Raw genomic sequence first — 19,887 nt, 5'->3', positions numbered from 1 at the left:
TTGGTGAAATCCTGGATACATATTCCTCAAGTCTCCCTCAGCTCATTTTAAGCTTCCTTATCTTCAGATCTTTGTGTTGCAGCCAGTGTGTCTCTGACTGATGACTCTAGTCTACAGGATTCCCTTCAGTCTGTCTATGCTGTTCTTAAATTGATTTATTGGTCATTGATGAAGAATACAAGGCAGCCTGCTCCCAACAAAGTTGAGCTTCCAATTCTGCAGCTTTCCTAGTCCCTGCCAAAACAAGGGACAGTAATGAAGGGCTCTTAAGTAAGTGGGCACAACTTCCAGGGACTTTTAGAATAGTGCCACTTTAATCCACGGAATAAATTGGCCCTAGGAATCATTCACCATGAGGAGCAGAGTACTGGCATTAGGCCACCAGCTTGGCAACTTTCACTCTTTGGCATTAACTCCTTCATGGTAGCAGCATCTACTGCATTGCCTTGTGTGCAGGTGAAAAGCAAACTGTCAAAACACAGTGGAGTATAAAATTAACTCTAGTAGCTATTTTTCCTCTAGCACAATCTCAAACTGACTGAAACCCTGCTACCTCCTTCAGAGATTTTGAAGTGAAGAAGGTCTTCTAAAAATAGCTGTGACTGTTCATTTTTAACACGTACTTTTCCTTTTCTGATATGGAGGCAAATTTTATAACCCGCCCCCCCCAAAGCCTACAATAATTATCCTCTTCTGTGGTGTTGTAAACATATTGATAACATCTGAAGGGCTGGGATACAGGTCTGAACAACAAGTTTGAAATACCTAGACTCTCAAGAGTTTCAGCTTCATATCCCAGCCCTACATCCTTGGAGCTTTGGTACATTGGGCTAGACTTGCTTGTGCACTCTGGTTGCTGTGCACTATTCTAGTGGCTCTACAGCTGGCCAGGTGTACGTATGGAAAGATTTGCTGGGAGAGCTGTATCAGAACACTATATCGGCAAATTGCTCCAAATTGTCATTGGGTGGTGCAGCTTTTTTCAGCCTTCCGAGTGAAATAAACTATTCTGAAAAGTGCATTTTTGCTGGCACAGTTCTGTTGGTCATGTCACACCTCATCACATCTCTGACCGACACAGCTGTGCTAGTAGAAGTTAACAGGAAAGAATTGGCCTAAGCAGCCATAAATCCAGTCTATCTGTCTGGTTAAACTGAGTTTAGGGTTGGTTTGTGTCACTGGAGTGGTGCAAAACTGGAGCATAGTGGTGAATAATCTGGCCACTAGAGTGCTATTTTACTGTGTGGTGGTCATTTGAGGCATTACAAATCCAAGTTTTGTCTGCTTTCTGTGGTCCATACAGATCCTACAGCACGTTCCATAATGGTAGGGGTTTGTCCTGCTGTCCTTGGCCAAAACTCCCTCTTACATCAAACTCTTATGCTGGTTGCTTGCTTCTCTCTACGTTAGAGTTGGCTGTGTTTTGAAAATAAAGTTATTGGAGACATGCAAACATCATCTTTTAAATTCTTCTAGAAATTGCATTGCGGTGTTCTCCATTTTATTGGGAATAACCTGAGAACATAAGCCATCTTTATATCTGATTTTTGTTGGTTACATTAGCTAGCCTAGTGTGTGCTATTTATAAATACTATCTGAACAAATACCCAAAATAATCTTTGACAAATGATTTCTGACTAGTGGCTAGAAGGCTTCACTCATTAGGAGCAGACAGTGTGAGGTTTTAGTTACATGTTTCACAGTATTGGCTAGATTTTTAACACTGCTAGTTAGGACAAAACTGTAATTCTTCTCCTTGATTGTAAAATGTGTACAGCATAAGAAGGTAGCTGCCCTCTGAATTGAATACAAGGCCTTGATAAATGAGGGAGCAAAGGAATGTGGTTTAGCAACTATTCAGAATTACCCAAATGACTTGCAGGAGCTATCAAGTGTGACTGCTATGGTTGCAAACCTGCCAAGATTCATTCACTGGCTAACAATACTTCTTTTGGAGTAATTTTCATGCAGATTCTAAAATACTTTACTTTTGTGATCATGGTTTTGTAGTGTGAAATATTTTCAGTAGTTTTATTCTTAATAGTTTATTTTATGTACTTCTTTCTTTTCTGTAATTATTTACATGGCTGCAGGAAGACAGCCCTGAAATTGAGAAATCTTGTATGTGTGAAGCCTAGGGACCCCACAGGAAGGTCAATATCTGTGTTAGGGACTTAACTGCTATTTGATTACACTTGTATCATAGTAATCCCATTTAATATCTTCCAACACGCCCAGCAGCCCTAATCCTGTAGGCAGGGCACGTTATCACCGCGACCCATACAAAGTAGCATATGGCCTACTAGTGATGGAAATGATTCCCTATGTCCAGGCCCAGAGAGAGGGGGAGGGGATGCCGCAGCGTCAGCGGGTCACGTGACAGTAAGTGGCGCAGCCTATGCAAGCCGCGAAGGAGGCGGCGTGGGTGGGGCAGCGGCTGCAGTTTTCTTTTCCGCTCCCTGCAAAAGCCGGGCCCCTCGTTGAGCCCCACGTGCCTGCGTCTGCAACGCGCCTTGGGTGAAGCAGGCATGTTACAGTAGTCATAGTTTAAACACTCCGCGGGGATGCCGAACAAGAGGCTCTTTCTGGGGTTTAAGCATCCCTGTAACCCGAACGCTAATCCCATGTGTTGTGTGTGTTTTCATGGCTCCTTCCCGGCAGCCCCGGTTATTTATGTGCCGGGAGCAGGAGTACCGGGAACCACTCGCTCTTTAAGTGCAGGAATGTCTCTGGCTCTTGCTCTCGCTTGAAATGCCATGCCCTTTGCAGGCAGCGATGGCAGCAAGCTCCCTAGTTCTGGCTGGATCTTCTCTTACTACCAAACAAACGGGTTTCCAAGGCACTTGAAATAAGTAACGTACGTGGGGAACGTGCAGTGATGTAGCATTTTGGGGGCGCTGGAAAGCCCACCTTCTTTGTCTGCCACAGACTGTCCATCACGGTGCCTAGGAGACTGTTTCTTCCCTAATACTGCAGAGCCCTCCTGTAACAGCCAATCCCAGCGCAGGAAGTGGGCAGGTTTTTCTCTGTCACTATCCCCTGTATGGAAAAAGCCTCTGCATCTTTTTTTGCTTGGTTGTGGGAGAGGAGGAACAAGCAGCCTTCCTGCAGTTTAGACGCTTTTCGTGCAAGGGAAGGGGAACAAAACAAAACAAAAACCCAGCCTTTAAATCGTTCATGTGAGAGCTGTGTTTGTGTCCCGACTGCTTTGGTGTTCAGCAAAAACCGTTTAATTATTTTACTTAATCAGACAGGATGATAGCTGCCCAGCTTCTGGCCTATTTCTTCACAGAATTGAAGGATGATCAGATCAAAAAGGTAAGTCAGAAACCGAATATTTGCACCCCAGTGGCCAATTTATTTTCCATAAAGATGTCTTTGTGTTGTCAGTGGCTGTGGTGTGCTTCCAGCTGATGAAAATATTTGTTAGAAAAGCTGAATGTAGCAAAATCAGAAATATTTGCTCTAATAAAATGAATCATCTTGTCTAGTGCACGTGGGGTGTTTTAGAAAAGCAGTGGAGCCTTGAGTTTGTAAAATTTGAGAGGTATAACGCCTAAAAAGCTGAGTAATATGCTGCAGTGTCCTTGAAAGAAGGATGTAGATGTCATTTCTCCACTGAGCAGTCGCTCCAGGGCCTTTGTAGAATAGTCTAAAATAGACAAATACAGTCAGTCTCATAATATGTAACTGAATGAATGGCAAATGTGTTATTACACTGGGAGTTCAAGGCCCCGGGCCAATTATTATTTAAAAATTAAGTTCTCTTAACTGTAATTTATTTATTTTTTAAAGTAGAGTCCTAACTAAAAAAACCTGCTTATTTCTTGTTGTTAAAGTAATCTTTTTAGCTAGCAATTGAGTGAAAAAACTGAGCTGAATGTAACATTTAAAATGTAGACTGATGATTTATTCACAAATTTGAAACAATTTATTTATATTCTTATTAAAGTGATAAATAGGGGTCACACTAGTTTCCCCTAAGGTTATTTTACACAGTTATGCTGTGTCCTCATGTCTCATAGGTGGTCCCTTATTGAGATGGGCCTCTATATAGAGGTGAAATTTTTGGTTTTTAGTATCATCAGAATAATGTTCTTAGGCCTCTTACAGGAGGAGGCCCAACATTTCATTACACTAGGTTGTAGCACCACTGTGGGAGTAGGCTATATACACAGACTTTGCAGAAATATTAAAGAAAAAATATAAAAGTTTCCATATGCTGCAGAATTTGTAATGACTGTAAGGTATTTTAACTACATTTGATGTAGTTTTGTTGTCAGTGTGTTATTGCAGCCACATTTAAAAACAAAAAGAGCTCTAATTATCAGGAAGTCATTTCTACATGAGGAAGTCACTTCCACGTGCATCATTTCAATATGTTTTTTTATTTCTTTGTAAACAACAGCATATATAGAGGCGATCACTCCTTTTTTATTAGTCCTTGCACAGACGTGTCTTACAAGAATGTGAGTTCAAAATGAATTCAAAGTCACAAACAATTTTGGATTTTATGTTGTGACTTATGAATGTATGGGGCAGCAGTGTATTTTTATAGTGAATTGACAGAGGCTGTGTTAAAAAGCATGATTTTTAAGCAGTTAAGGGGAATATTATTGTGTGCCAATTAGTTGCATGGTTTTACTGTTTAACAGCATAGTACAATGTGGGTGTGGAGTTCTGGGTAAATAGATTGTAAAATAGTATTACCTTATTTCTGAGTGCTACTAGTTGCCTGGGCGTGGTGGTTTAACATGAAAAGGAAAAGCACAGTAGTTTAGCGGAATAGTTAGCAATGCTGGAGATTTTGGTACTAGGACCAAAAAAAAAAAACTTGACTTTCTGAAGAAGCTCAGTGGCCTTTCATAAACAGGTGCCTACTCTGGAAGATTCCACTGACCCTTTCTGTGCCACATTTGTCCATATTATGTGGATTTGAGGGGAGAAATGGGGAGACAGAGAGAGGAATGTTATTAAAGGTGCATGTAAGATTTTTTTGTAAACCTCTGAATAATATGGCTGTGTCCTTCCCTGTTAATGTTACAAGTGTGCATTTTTGTAGTAATATCTGAGCTTGTCTGCTTAGACCAGGGAAATTTGCACCTGTGTGACTAGATTGATGTTGCTACATTGGTGTAAATGATTAGCAAAGATGCACTGCATTTGTGTAATTTACCCCAGTAACTAGCCAAAATGAGTCACACTGGTGCATCCACATCTTACACTGGTGTATCACATCCATGCTGGGGTTTTCTCCTGTGTGGTTACAGGTAACTACACCAGTGAGCAAAAAACAAAACCATCAAAAAGCTATTCCCCCTCTTCCCACAATAAAAGAGAATAAAAAGCCCCCAACAAAAACTGCAAACTTGGACAGAAAACCTAGTTAGACAGGGCCTAAGAATGTGCTTTATTTTTAAAATTGCTTCTTGCAGTTTTAGGTCTCTTGTTTATTCCATTGGCTTTTCCCCATCAGAAATCCCTGTAGGAGGTAGAGGATTAGAAATAACTGTTTGTTTAGTCTGGAGGAAGATCCTGGATCTGCCTTCTCACAGAATTTTTCTATTACCTGAATCTATGCAATGGATATATTTGTTTCAAGAAAACACTTTTACACACCACTTACTGCTCCAGATTAACATGCCTGAGTAAAGCATAGTCTGTTTTATTGTTGTTATATTTAACAATCCAAAATAAACAAAAAATCACGACCACAGTGGAGGTGGTTCATACACAAGATGTCACAAGCTTTAAATTTACTGCATTTGAAATGCTTGTTATGTTGCATGCTGATATAGGGGAAGTTTTATGGTGATGTCTCACAGATATTGTTATAAAAATATAGACAGTGTGTTTGTAAATTTTGTTACAGTGAGAAACATAATTTTATTTGACTGTACTAGAAACCATTGTGATGGGGTATTTTAGAAATATAGATAGCTATTTTATAAATTAAAATCCCATTTAGACTGCACACAAATCTAAGCATATAAGTAAAATATTTCTGTATGTGCACCCTACTCAGAATCTATTGATACTGAAACTAAGAACAACCCCCCCTCCCTCCTGGCCTCCTTTTAAAAATAAATAAATAAATAAACATGTTTTGGAAGGTTTATGAGGGTGTTGGATGGATCAGAATTCTAGTCCTGTTCTGAGCCTCAAAATACTGGAAGGTGAACTATGCACTATGTTGACCCGTGATAGCGGTACAATTGTACTTATCCTTAGTATATTGCACAGAAGAATACTTGCATTCATTTCTCATTTTCAGCTCCCTCCTAGCTGTGCTTTCTCCTCTCCAAAAGGGGAGGTCTCTTTTATTCTGCTACAGACAGATTTGTTTCCACCACTCACTCACCACCCCTCTATTACCTGCGTCCCCTATGACTTTTTACTGCTGCACATCCATACTGTTCCAACCCTGAATGCAGGCCCGAACTGTTAATCTGAGTCTCCCCTGCACTAGTTCTTGGCCTGAGGTTTAGGTGACAGCAGGTAGTGCAGGTGGTGAGTCACACTGAGAATGCCACCATAGGGCATGGGGGATAAGGAAGGATTATCAGCAAAGAAGGGACAAGGTAAGCTGGAACTTTTTCAGCCTAAGTTCCACATGTCACTGAGATACAGAGCATAGAAATTTCTCCCCCTCCACAGAATCTTTGTGGTCACGTAATACAGGCAGTACTCTAGTGTCATTCCCCTGGTAGTTAACCAGTTTCCTCAGAGTCTATAACTTTAAGGATCTATACTATAGCAGTTACCTTCGCGTAGTGCTGTTCATTGTGACTAGATATAGTATGGAGATGATATGGTTCTGAGACATGTGGAGTACCTAGGTATAATGAATTAAGAATACCGCCTCCAGCTTAACTTGAATATAGGTATAAAATTTGTTTTTCTTTCTTTAAGATGGGCCCTTGAAGGAGAGCTCCACTAATTTTGCTTAGTACAGTGTCTGGAAGATTTTAAAGGCAGGAATCACCATGGTGTGGAAAGAACATAGTGTGTGTTTCATGGGCAGAAATAGTATGTTATATGTGAACAAAATTTGTGGGGCTGTAGTATATGAAAAAGGAGCCACTTCCATATAAAATCATGTGTCAATATATGATCTCATGCAAGTCCAATATATAAACCAAGCTAAAAGTATACAGTAACATTAATAAGTATATAAGATGCATATAGTTTTGTTCCATGTGGGATAAACTGAAATGAATTTGAAAACTCACTTTTTCATTATAATTGGTATTGACGAGCCTTTTGCTGATAGCAGCTCTGGTGGCAGTTCTAGAGCAAAATTTTAGGATACGCATGGCAAGTTTGTCTCTGTGCACATATGCTGATTAAGCCTGATCCTGCAATGAATTAAGCATTAAAGGTTCAGAAAAGGGCAACAAAAATGATTAGGGGTATAGAACAGTTTCTGTGTGAGGAGAGGTTAATAAGACTGGGACTTTTCAGCTTGGAAAAGAGGTGACTAAGGGAGGATATGATAGAGGTCTATAAAATCATGAGTAGTATAGAGAAGGTAAATAAGGAAGTGTTGTTTACTCCTGCTCATAATACAAGAACAAGGGGCCCCCAAATGAAATTAATGGGTAGCAGGTTTAAAACAAACACAAGAAAGTATTTTTTCATGCAATGCACTGTCAACCTCTGGAACTCCTTTCCAGAGGGTATTGTGAAGGCCAGTACTATAAAGGGTTCAAAAGTGAGCTAGATAGATTCATGGATGATAGGTCCATCAATGACTGTTGGGCAGGAATGGTGCCCCTAGCCTCTGTTTGCCAGAAGCTGGGATTGGGTGACAAGGCATGGATCACTTGATGATAACCTGTCTGTTCATTCCTTTTGGGGCACTGGTTATTGGCCACTGTCAGAGGACAGGATACTGGGCTTAATGGACCCTTGGTATGACCCAGTATGGCTGTTCTTATGTTCTTATGAGCTTATGTACTGTGAGAGACCAGGAGGGTGAAGTAATATATTTTATTGGACCACATTCTGTTGATGAAAGTGTGGAGAGAGTCGCTCAAAAGCATCTCTCTTTCACTAACAGAAGGCAGTCCAATTAGGGTTGCCAGGCATCCAGTTTTCGACTGGAATGCCCGGTCAAAGAGGGACCCTGGCGGCTCCAGTCAGCAGTGAAGTCCAGTCAGCAGCACAGCTAGGCTAATGCAGGCTCCCTGGCTGCGCACAGCTCCTGGAAGCAGCGACATATCCCTGAAGCCCCCAGGCACAGAGCCCAGGGAGGCTCTGTGTGGTGGACCTGCCCCGAGCGCCGGCTCTGAAGCTCCCATTGGTCAGGAACTGTGGCCCGTGGGAGCTGCGGGGGCAGTGCCAGTGGGTGTGGGCAGAGCCTACTGTGCAGAGCCACCTGTCTGCGTCTCCGCCTAGGGGCCGGACATGCCAGCCACTTATGGGAGCAGCACGGAGCCAGGGCAGGCAGGGAGCCTGCCTTAACCCTGCTGTGCTGCCGACCAGGAGCTGCCTGAAGTAAGCGCTGTCCAGCTGGAGCCCTCACCCCCTACCCCAACCCAGTGAAGAGGGTGAGGGAAAACAAGTGATCGAGGGAGAGGGGCTGGAGTGAGTGGGGGCGGGGCCTCAGAGATGGAGCAGGGTAGGGGCGGAGCCTTGGGGAATGGGCGGGGCAGGACTGTTTGGTTTTGTGCAGTTAGAAAGTTGGCAACCCCGAGTCCAATAAAAGATATTACCTCATCCATCTTGTCTCTGTAATATCCTGGGGCCACAACAACACTGCAAACAACTTTATCATTCTCATTGACTTTAGTGTAACAGGTCACAGTACATAAAGTTGAGCAGGTATATAAGTCTTTGCGGGATCAGGGCCTGGTCCTTCAAAAGGCTGAGTACTTTTGTTTTCTATTAGCTTACCACTGCATTTGTAAATCTATGTGTGAAGTTTAAGATTTTGCCAATTTTCTATCTAGTCAAGGAGCTATTAATTTTTACTCATTGAGTGCCTGACAAAATCTCAAAATAGATAATGAAATAAAAAAGAAAAAACTCTTAAAAATGCAGGCAGTGTGATGTAAATGGCAATAGTTTAGATATAATAAAATTGATAGAATTAACTACCCAGAATCACTGCTGTATAGCTGACTGAAGCAATATGTAATTGAAAAGGGGAAAGTCTTGCAACGTTTGAACTGTTTTTATTAATGCATTTTTTACTCCTGATGAATATTCCTCACATTTAAATGAGCATGCTGCATGAACAACTTTATGGTAGGAGTGTATGCATAAGTTAATGACTTCCCTATAAGGACTAAGTGACTAAAGTAGGTGCTAATGATTTTTGGAAATCTTTATAAGAAGGAGGCCTCTCTCTGGCCGTGGATATGCATGAGACTCCCATTAGTGTCAATGCAAACTAGACATGCATCTAAGGGCAGTTATTGGTCCTTAATAGCTGAGTAGGTGTTTACATAGAAATGTGAGCACATACAATTAGTTATATTTATCTACAAATCCACTGCATGATTCCTTCAGTTCTTGGAATTCAAGAAGTCTTTTCTAATGTATGAAAATGAATCAGCATTACATGTTTTAGTCAAGAAAAATTACATGTATACTATTTTGTTTATAGCACCCTCCATTTCAAAAAATAGTTAATATACTTTTAAAATCAAACTGAAACTATTAAGTCTTTTGTAGGGCTCCAGGCTTCAGGACGTGCCAGCTGTTGATAAAGGGACAAATTCTGCTGTTTTGCATCAGTGCAGCCATTCACTTCAAAACTAACTGCTAACCCATTGGAAGGCTACTTCCCTTCCCTTCCCTATAAGTTCCTCAGAACTATCTCCCAGTGTGCCTAGGCAGCAGCAGCAGCCAGATCTTCACAGAAGGTCTTCCCTGCTTGAAATCAAGATAAGCTCCACTGGTGCAAGTATAGGCTTTGCCTGTCTGCACTAGGGATTGTGCCAGGCAGCTGCACCAATGGATGTGTAATCTGGGCAGATCCTGTTTCAAGTATTGTATGTTGGGCAATAATGAGAGGATGCCGCACTTGTAAAACTAAACAGGCTCTTTAATGAGAGAGCTATTTACAGAGATGCTGCAGCTTCAGTTAGCCGTCAAGCCATGTGCGTATAGACTGGCTTGCCGATGCCTTCTCCAAACTTTTCTGCAACCTGAGCTCAAGGCTGATCCTCAGTGTTTTGCAATTCAGGGTGGAAAACGTTTTTGGTGTTTCCCCAACAGCTGAGCTACAAAACCCAAAAAGCCAACAAAAAACTCCCAGCCCAAACAAACCAAAATCAGACCAGCACCTCTCCAGGTGTACATTTGGTGCCACCCTTAATGTTTGTCCCTGCAGCTGGCCCTGCCTGTTCTCCTGCCTCCTAATTCCACCCAGCTTGATTCATCGCCAGTCTAGAGAAGGTTTAAATAGTTTCCAGATGGGCTCTGGTTGGGAACACCTTATTAAACCTCCTATTCAGCAACTTTCCTAATTGTGGCCTCTCAGAAAACATTTTCCAAAGTGTCCCTTAACTGGATATTGTGCATGAGCTACTTAGTACTTGATACTTAACCAGAAAACGGAGAGTTTGTATTGTTTGTAGTGGATTTTTCTTGTAGTTCCTGCTTAATTAGTAGCCCCGTAAGGGGAATGAATTCAAGAAAGCAGTGCCGTCTTCTTCCTCTCCTGCCACACCCTTATACTTGGTAGAATGACTGTAATCATTTTCATTCAGCAGAGACTGCTGGCTGGTTTGTTAGAAGTGGAATGCATTGGAGTGATCTGTTTTGAAGTGAGTTTTTCCATGGATCACAGTGTGCATCTCTGTGTACTTCCAAGATCCCTACCCTAATTGTGTAACTGCAGGAAAAGTTGCCATTGATTTTTCAGAATGAGAAAAATATCCACCTTTTACTATACATGGTGTTTGTTTAGCTTTATGTAGCAATGGTACATTGTCCCAGAGGTTGTCAGCTCAGGCTAGTTCGGTCTTGATTTCCTTTCTTCGAACACCCTCGCTAAAGTTCATGTAAACAGTATTGGTGGATCACTTCTTTAGCCTTCAACACGTTATTTTAAATGGGAGGCAGAAGGTGGAGCGTCTACAGAGTTTATTTTAGATGCATGACAAGATATTATAAAGCATCTAACAGCCAGTTAGATCATTACATGAGCAAGGAGATTATGGACAATCAAGACTCAGAATGACAGTGTAGTCTGATGACGATACAGCCTTAAATAGTGTCCCCCCCCCTTCACTTTAAAAAGACAGTACATCAGCCCTCTTGCATATGGCTGAGTGCTGGAGACCGATGCCTTCTGTTTATTCCCAGAAAACCTGTGGCATGGGTAGCAGCAGGGCAGGGCTCCTCACCCTTTCACCATTATGCCTCAGCTGTTCTGGAGAGATAGCCTTGAGCAATCTCCAGAATCAATGATTTCTTGGTCTGTTTATTGAAACTGCCCACGAGAGCGCCATCTGTGGTGGTTTCTGTGATGAGGATACTCCTCCACTAGGAGCGGGACTGAGCACCAACTCATTCCAGTGTTCTGAACGTGAGATTGTAACAGCATCCACCCACTACTGATATGGGCTGGATTCAGACAGATGATTTCAAGATTAGATGGCTAGTGTTTAGGTAGAACCCTGGATATATAAATATAATCTGCCACTTATGAGCTACTATATGGTATTATTTCTTGTAATTGCTGTGTCTAATTTTTTTTCCAATTTATCTTTGGATAACTTTCCACTTCTGATAAGCTTCATATTAAATGCTTTACAACATTCAAGGATTGATAATAAAAAAGGTTCAACCTAACTTTAATGCAGAGGGATTAGGATGCAGCCCTATCAGTTTAAGATGAGACCAAGTGAGATCTGACAAGGTAAATTATGGTTAGACCTGGTCAATGCAAGAGAAATCTAAGGTGCTTCAGCAAGTGTTTTTGGTGAGTAGTTCAGAGCACTGTTACATGAATGCTTGGTCATTATGTTAGGGTGCCTTGTTCTGTCACATGTGCCATCTGCGGTTGAGATGTCAAACTGAGATTTTGATCACTTGTTATTGAAATACTTTTTGCAGGAGTAATTGCATTGGGACTGGTTTCCTGGCCAAATTGCATTTTGGGCCCTAATTACATTCTGACTAGCTATATTCTCCATAAGCTAGAGAATAGTAGAGTATTCTGCATCACTTTCTGACTTACAGCTACACACTAAACAGTTCATGTTCATATGTATATATGATGTGTGAGAGTACATTATGGTGCTGGTGTGGTAATCAGTCGTGTTTTTGAACGATAGATATTAATATTACCTAATTATATACAAGATTAAAGGAGGGGGTCTTGACAAAGGAACCTCATGTGTCTGACATGTTTGCCACTGCAGGCACATTGATTGTCAGGTACATGGGTTGCATTTTAATGCTCTGGACCATATAGTAAGCTGTGCTTAGTACAGGGGGTAAAAGCGGCCATGTGATGTGGAAAGTGTTGCTTCAGGCTGATGAATTTCTAGGCCAATATGTACAAGCCAGACAGTAAACTGCGCTAGACTAGAAGCTGATGGTAAACAGGAATGGGACACAGATATCTTTTAACCAGATCTCTGAAGGTTGAATTGTTTCTCTGAAGCATCACTGCTGCTGTTATCCTCTTTAACGATGAAGAGGATTTGTGTAATATTGTGAACAACACAGTGCTGGGTGTCAGGGGAAGCTGGAACTCTCACCTCTTTCCAGTGGTATAATTTCCTATTTCTAACTATCTAGGGTTGTGAAACAATGAACTGTAAAACTGACTTTTTTGTGTACTGAAAAGCTAGCAATGACCCCGTGCTGAGTTACCCTCGGCCTTGGGCTGGGGTAATTTTAGAGGGCTGTGTGGGGATGTGGCTCTTTGAAGTTGCTCAAGGATTAGAATACTCAAATAAATTCTGGAGACATGGATTAGTGAGCAAGAGCAGATGAGTCAGTCAGAGGGTGCGTGATAACCTGCAGATCCATGAAATTAATTGATCATATTGCCTCTACATATTAGATGTGTTCTTATGCTTTTGTATAATATACAATAAATGTGTATAAAAACATTTTTGGATCCTTTGTGATGAAAGGCACTAAATATGAGAGGATAATATATACAGGAAATAAATCCGCCCAACCACTAAGATGAGAATAGATGTTAAAAAGGGCGATTTTTATCCTAAACTTTCAGTTCATCAACAGTCCAAAGAGTTAAATAACTCGGGAATGAGCTTTCCTTGCCTCTTCAGATTAATTCAGATGGTTTCATTAATAATTACAGCTGTTTCTGTTGCTGTTTGGCAATGCCAGCTCATAGCTGTGTGCAGATGTGGCCAGGAAATTTTGTAACCCTGAGTCTTGCATGGTGGATGAAGCTTAGCCAGACTGGCTCCTTTGTGGTTCCCATAGAAGTTTGAATGTGTTGCTTTTTGATGCTACACACATTTTATCTTGGGATCACATAGCAAATACTGACAGTTTGTCTAGCTGTCTTTTGCTCCTGACATCTCTTGCTCTGGGGAATGTTTGTACAAATAATATCTTTGGCATATCAGATGAGAGCAGAAGCCCATATAGCATTGCATGCTGGACAGTGGATTCTATCCTTCCAGCAGTTGTGTGTAGATGTCGTAGACTGAGGGCAAAATTGGGTCTATTAGGTTGAAATGCTAGTATTCCTTATTGTGTGGATATGCAAAAATTGTGACTTTGTCTCTGTCAAAGTTATCACTGCCTTGAATGCTACTGTAGTTTACTGCACTACTTCATTTTTTCTTGGGAGAGAATCAGAGAAATGCGGACTCTGTTCACTGGCTATTTTCTGATCAAATAAGCTATTGAATAGTTCTTTTGATTATTTTCTTGCTCATCTTAATATTGTAATCGCTGAATTGTACAAGAATTAATTTGAAGCCTGTTGGGGATTTGTGTCATGTCTTTGAGGCAGGTGCTTTTGTGGACCAGAGAGAATATTTTAATAAGAAGCAGCAAAGCAGAGAGAGTTATTCATTAACATTTCTGTACAGAATAATTTTAAAACACTGATATTTGTATTCAGAGAAGCACATACCTGAATCTAGAAATGATCCAAATCTGGAATCTTGAATTCAAATCTCTGTACCTCTTTGGTATTGGCTTTGTTTCCATAGTTCTAAATGTGTCCCAGTGGTTCTGGTTCCATTCTGGATTCAAAACCAGACTGGACATATACTATGGTTATAGTTTGGATGTGATAAGTGATCTTGCAAGATTTTTCTCCATGTTGTTATTTTTGTAAATGTTAATCAAATCAGTAATGATCCATTTGAGCCCTCTAACCTTGTTAAGCGCCTGCTGTAGACAACCCTGCTATGTCAGGTCAGCCTTCTGCAAAATGTGTATAATAGAGTCTACGGTCCTGTGGCTTCTGGGGTAGATACTCTGGTGAACTGGAGAGTAATTTATACCGTACCCTCGGGGCTGGCTCTAGGCACCAGCAAACCAAGCACCTGCTTGGGGCGGCACATTTTCAGGGGTGGCATTCCGGCTATCGCTTTTTTGCTTCGGGCGGCAAAAGCCTAGAGTCGGCCCTGGCAGCAGCTGTGCGGGGGGCACCCTGGGGCCGCTGTGGTTTGTGCCGCAGGGAGCAGCGCCCGCACATTGTGGTTGGGCTGGGCAGGCTGCGAGCGGGGGACACCTGGGCTGGGGGTTGCCCTATGGGGCACATGGAGCCGCCTGCAGGTGTGGCAGGGCGGCCAGAAGCAGCTGCAGCAGTAGAGTCATAGATGGTGGAGCGCTGCCATGCAGGGCCCACGTCCTGCTTTCCAGGGCTCCACTCCCTCTGGGGCTATCCTGCCCCGGCTCCTCAGCCCTCTGCTGGAGCAGTCCCCCCCTCTTCCCTCCTAGGTCCCAGCCAGTCCTGGAGATGGGAGCCCTGACTGGAGAGACCCTGGGCTGAGGCGCGGCCCAGGAGCCCCACTGCTTACCCCGACCCTGCCAGCGCTGGACTGGCTGGAGGCGAGGGGGGAGCGGGCAGAGTCAGCCGTGGTTGGGAGGAGCCCAGGGCTGGGACGGCAGGGGGTGTGGGTGGGGTCGGGGGGGAGAGCCCACTGCTGGGGAGGTAGGGGATGCGGGGGGGGGAGGGTACTGGTGGGAGTGTGTTTGAGAACCCAGGGCTGGGGTGGGGGGCAGCCAAAATTTTTTTTGCTTGGGGCAGCAAACAACCTAGAGCTGGCCCTGTGTACCTTTGATTCATTCTGAACTATGCTCCACAAGATTATGAAAAATTCAGATTCCAAAGGTTTTTGGAACTGCTGCTACTACATAACATATTTAAATGCCTTTATGACACTCTATTCTGGGAACCCAGATCTGCAAGCTACTGTTACCTTACTACCTTAATAAGTTTCAGGGTAGCAGCCGTGTTAGTCTGTCTCCGCAAAAAGAACAGGAGTACTTGTGTCACCTTAGAGACTAATAAATTTATTTCAGCATAAGCTTTCGTGGGCTACAGTGCCACAAGTCTCTAAGGTGCCACAAATACTTCTGTTCTTTTTACCTTAATAAGAGTGCTTTGCTGGAGACAGACCAGTCTGTCTGCCTCACCAGCAAATACCTTGAAAGTCTTCCAGTCCTTACTGTGCCTTGCATAAGTGAGCCTCAATTCCTGAGTTCTCCAGGGATGTCTCTATGCTGTGTCCGCTCCCTCTCACTGAGCGCTCACAGAAATTAAATTTTCTACCTCCAAAGAGCCAGAGCACACACCAGTCTGTTAGTTTGGCTGAAATCCCTGCACTGGGCTAGCTTTGTAATAAAACAAGAATAAGCTTATTAATAAAGAAACAGATTTAAGTGATACCAGGGAAGAATTAAGAAGATAGGAAAGGATTACAAACAATACAAAAATAACACACTTTCTGGTGCCTACAACTTAATTTTAGCAAGCTATGTCTTTGCCTTAAATGATTTCTCACTTGCATCAAACTACCGGCATCTCTAGCCCTCCAGGCAAGAGGATCTAGTGTTCATAGAATCAGAGGGTACTGCCTCCTTCCCCCCCTCCCGCTAGGTGCTGGATAACTAGAATATCTGTCTTTTTGCTCCCCTTATATTTCTCAAAATCCATTGTCTTTGTCTCAAGAGCCAGGAGAACCTCCTGAAAAGTCAGAATTTGGTGTCTTCGCCCTGCCCACCCCCTCCAGCTGTTTGCTCTGCTGCTTGTTAGCTTGATTGCTTTGTTTACCTTATGTGTAGTCCTTAGCTTGTAGTCAAGCCATGCAGACAAATAAATTCGCATTCCCATGTCTAAGGCAGGCTCGTTTATCTACTGCCTCTAAAACATATTTTAAGAACTTATTTCCAGTACACATACATATATCAGGCAGTGAAATTCATGACTAGCATGTCACCAGTTATTATATGATACCTTACAAGGCACTGTTTCACTAAATCAACTATGTTGCCAGTGGGCATAAAAGGTGCTCTTAGGCTTTATTTACACTGGAACCTGAACTTTTGTCATTCAGGGGTGTGGAAAAAAAACACCTCCCACTTGAATGACAGAAGTTTTACTGACGAAAAGCGCCGGTGAGAACAGCACTTCGCTAACAAAGCTACCGCCGCTCATGGAGGGGGAGAGTTTTGTCGGTGGGAGAGCTCTCTGCACTGCACACCTTTTAGTGGCATGGCTGTAGCAGCATGGCTGTGTCGCTAAACAGTGCGTAGCGTAGACATAACCTCAGGGTCACAGCCTCCTATCCAAGGATCTCAAAGTATTGTCTACACATTTAATTCTCTTTTTCACAGATCTTTCTCCTTTGGTCCCCATTGTTTACCCAGCCCAGTATTTATGGGGTCTAAATTGCAGTGAAACCTTTTCATAATGAAATTAGAGCCTCTTTGCTGTAAACTATGGCTTGCCCTTAAGCTAGGCTAATGATGATGATAAACAAGTCCCATGCTTCAGGGCATAAGCTGATTACCTTCACTACAACCAAGTGTATTAACTTATTTTGCTGGGGGAGAGGAAGGGAGTTTCACCTGGGTTTAAACCTGAGGAAGGATGCAGGACTAGATGTGCCTCTGCTCTAATTTGATATGTCAGTTACCGTGTTCTGTTTTTTCTTTTTGAGCTAAAAGAATAGAAAACTTGTTGGTATTGGTTGTATTTCTCATTTGACTGGAGAATCCCAGAATCAAACTAGAAGAGTCACATGTTCAATATATAAACATTTAATCTGCTGGAAAAATCCAGTTAAAGAAAAAAGAGTATCTGCATTCACACAAGCAAATGCAGAATTTTAACTTTTCTTTTCTTTTTTTCAGATTGATAAATATCTTTATTCCATGCGGCTCTCTGATGAAACGCTGGTGGATATCATGGCTCGCTTCAGGAGAGAGATGCAAAATGGTCTTTCTAGAGACTTCAATCCAACAGCCACAATAAAAATGCTTCCTACATTTGTAAGGTCAATTCCTGATGGCTCAGGTAAGGATTAGAATATTGTGTGATGTGTTAATGTAATGCACTGCATGAAAATGTCTTTTTAAATACTACTGAAACCAAGCAAAGCATTTTATTCCCTGGAGAGCCGCATATGCATGTATTCATTCCAATGCATGGAACTAATTTGTGTAATTTCTTTACAGACCTATGCAAAATGGGTCACATTAAAGCTGGAAAAGAGATGTTTTTTGTTTTTTTTTTGGTCCACTTCTTTCTAGGTATTCTATCCATCAACACTCCTACACTATTAATTGGATTGAAAACCTTGTTTTCATTACAGAATTGTTGTTGGTAAAATTACAGTTTTTAAAAAAATGATTAGCAGTAGTCTATAGTGGCCTAGGGGTTTTAAAAGTGGACATATGAGTGAGTGTCTTATAAAAAATACCACATATTCCTCACAACCCAAGGAGATGGTGTGTTAGTATTTGATAGCAAATTTTGTTCTCATTTTGATTCTCACAGTGATTCATTTTATTTAATATGCTTGAGTTAGTAATTACACTGCATTTCTGCAGTTGTTTTAAGTCTCTGCAGCGTAGTTGTGAAGTCATGTTGGGAGAACCGGTTGGGTTAAAACCAAGTTAATACTAGGCAGTGAAACGCTAGGCTGTATTGTGATTGGGAATCTTTTATGGTTCTGCTCTGCTCTTGCTTCTTGTAGCTTAATACTAATTCTTTATGCTTGGAATTAGAGAACTGTGTGAAGCATATTTTTCAAGTCCCCCACTTGTGTGCTGTTGGCTACTATGATGAAATTTACTAGTGTGCGAATTGCCAGCCCAAAGCCATTTTTCTGTTTAAGCCATGCATAGAAACTGCTGTAGCAGACCCTTGGTGAAGTGACCATGTATGGTTGCTATGGGAATGGGTTTTGCCAGGGTAGTGGGCGTGATCCTGGGTTGGGGGTCCATGTTCATGTAGATTCAGTAGCTCCAATGCCTCATGCATCGGATATGGAGAGTACATCGCTGCCATAGAGGGGTGATTCAGTAGTTCCGCACTCTGGCTATGAATGGGTTGGAATGGATTTCATTTTTCTGCTCCCCCTGCAAGCTACCACACTGAAGTCAAGTACTTAGACAATCTACAGAGGGAGTGAATTTCACTGTATGTGTACATATTGGGTTGTAGGTTGGCCTAAGAAGGAAGCAATGACATGGCTTTGACTGGCCGTGCATTCTGTGCTTCTGTTTGTTGGTGCAGAGAATGTATGCTCCTGGTGCCCAATGGCAGTTCTAACATTTTTGGTGACCCTGAACTTCAGATTTTCCTGCATCTTCACTTCTACCAGTCAAGCACAAATATATCCCCTATCCCACCAGCACTCAGTCGCTATCACACTGAGTAAGTAAAACAAATAACATTATGAATTATTAAAAGACGTAAATACAGAACCAGAAGACCTTTAGGCACAATGCAGCATGCTGCAGGATGGCTTAGGCCTGGAATAGGTGGGAGGTGTTGGGTGTCAAGACCTGAAAACCATCGGGGTTGGACCTGGTGCAATAAGCCTGGTTCCAGGCAGTGCTGTTAGCGTCTCACTTTCATAAACAATAGCTTAACTCACAATAAAAAATAAAATGCAATAAAATAATGACATCAAAATCCAATCCTTAGGCAGAGCCGAGACAGGAAAAAGTGTCAAATTTAGTCTCTCTCTCCATCAGGAGTACAAATGAATTAAAATATCGGTTTCATCATAAATATTACACAACTTACAAAAAGAACAAATATTCATGGAGTGCTTTTATGGCTCAATTCTGTTCCGATTTAAATTGGTGATAATAAAACTCCCATTGACTTCATTGGTGCACAAAGAAAGTGGTGATCGTATGTGTGTTGCTGTACAAAAATAGAAGATGACACCAGCCTTCCCCAAGGAGCTTGTAGGCTATATCCAGTTCAGACACAGAAGTAGACTCTGCAGGTTTTTAGTATCTATCTTTGGATAATAATCGAAAAACTAAATGATTATGCTGTGCAATATTTGTATAAATGCATGCCTGACTTAAAATATGAAATACAATATTTTCTGTACGTAACTGTTGGCATCTGGGTTCCTGAAATTGCAAATACATTGTTCATCACGTGTCTTACGTTCCCCACAAATGAAAAATCCAGTATTGAACTAATGAGACTAGAGTGCCCCTTTCATTTTAAACGATACAATGCTATATGAAGATTTTTGCCCTGGCTCTTCTGTACAAAATCCTTTACCACAGTCATGGAAAAGTGACTGTTATAACTCTGTTTAGACTCTAGTAAAAGATGCTGGACATAAGAACTCACCCATTGGATGAGCCAATAAAAAGTGATACCAGGTGAAACTGCAAATGGGACAATATTGAGCAGTTCATGGATTTCTGGGGCCTAGAAGCTAATGGACT

General features: G+C 41.9%; 1 protein-coding gene across 1 annotated transcript in view; it reads left to right on the top strand.

Moving 5' to 3' along the window:
- The first annotated feature begins 2,887 nt into the window (after positions 1-2,887).
- The window catches only part of LOC115654474 (hexokinase-1), a 68,571-nt gene continuing 51,571 nt past the window's right edge, over positions 2,888-19,887 (top strand). Inside the window, exons 1-2 of the mRNA XM_030568808.1 lie at positions 2,888-3,318; positions 17,317-17,479. Coding sequence (XP_030424668.1) covers positions 3,256-3,318; positions 17,317-17,479 — 226 coding nt within the window. The 5' untranslated portion in view covers positions 2,888-3,255. The remainder of the gene's footprint in view (positions 3,319-17,316; positions 17,480-19,887) is intronic.

This window comes from Gopherus evgoodei, chromosome 7, assembly GCF_007399415.2.
Source record: "Gopherus evgoodei ecotype Sinaloan lineage chromosome 7, rGopEvg1_v1.p, whole genome shotgun sequence".
In the NCBI taxonomy this organism is placed as follows: Eukaryota; Metazoa; Chordata; order Testudines; family Testudinidae; genus Gopherus; species Gopherus evgoodei.
The sequence above is the reverse complement of the archived record's forward strand: the minus strand, read 5'-3'. Positions and strand labels throughout refer to the sequence as shown.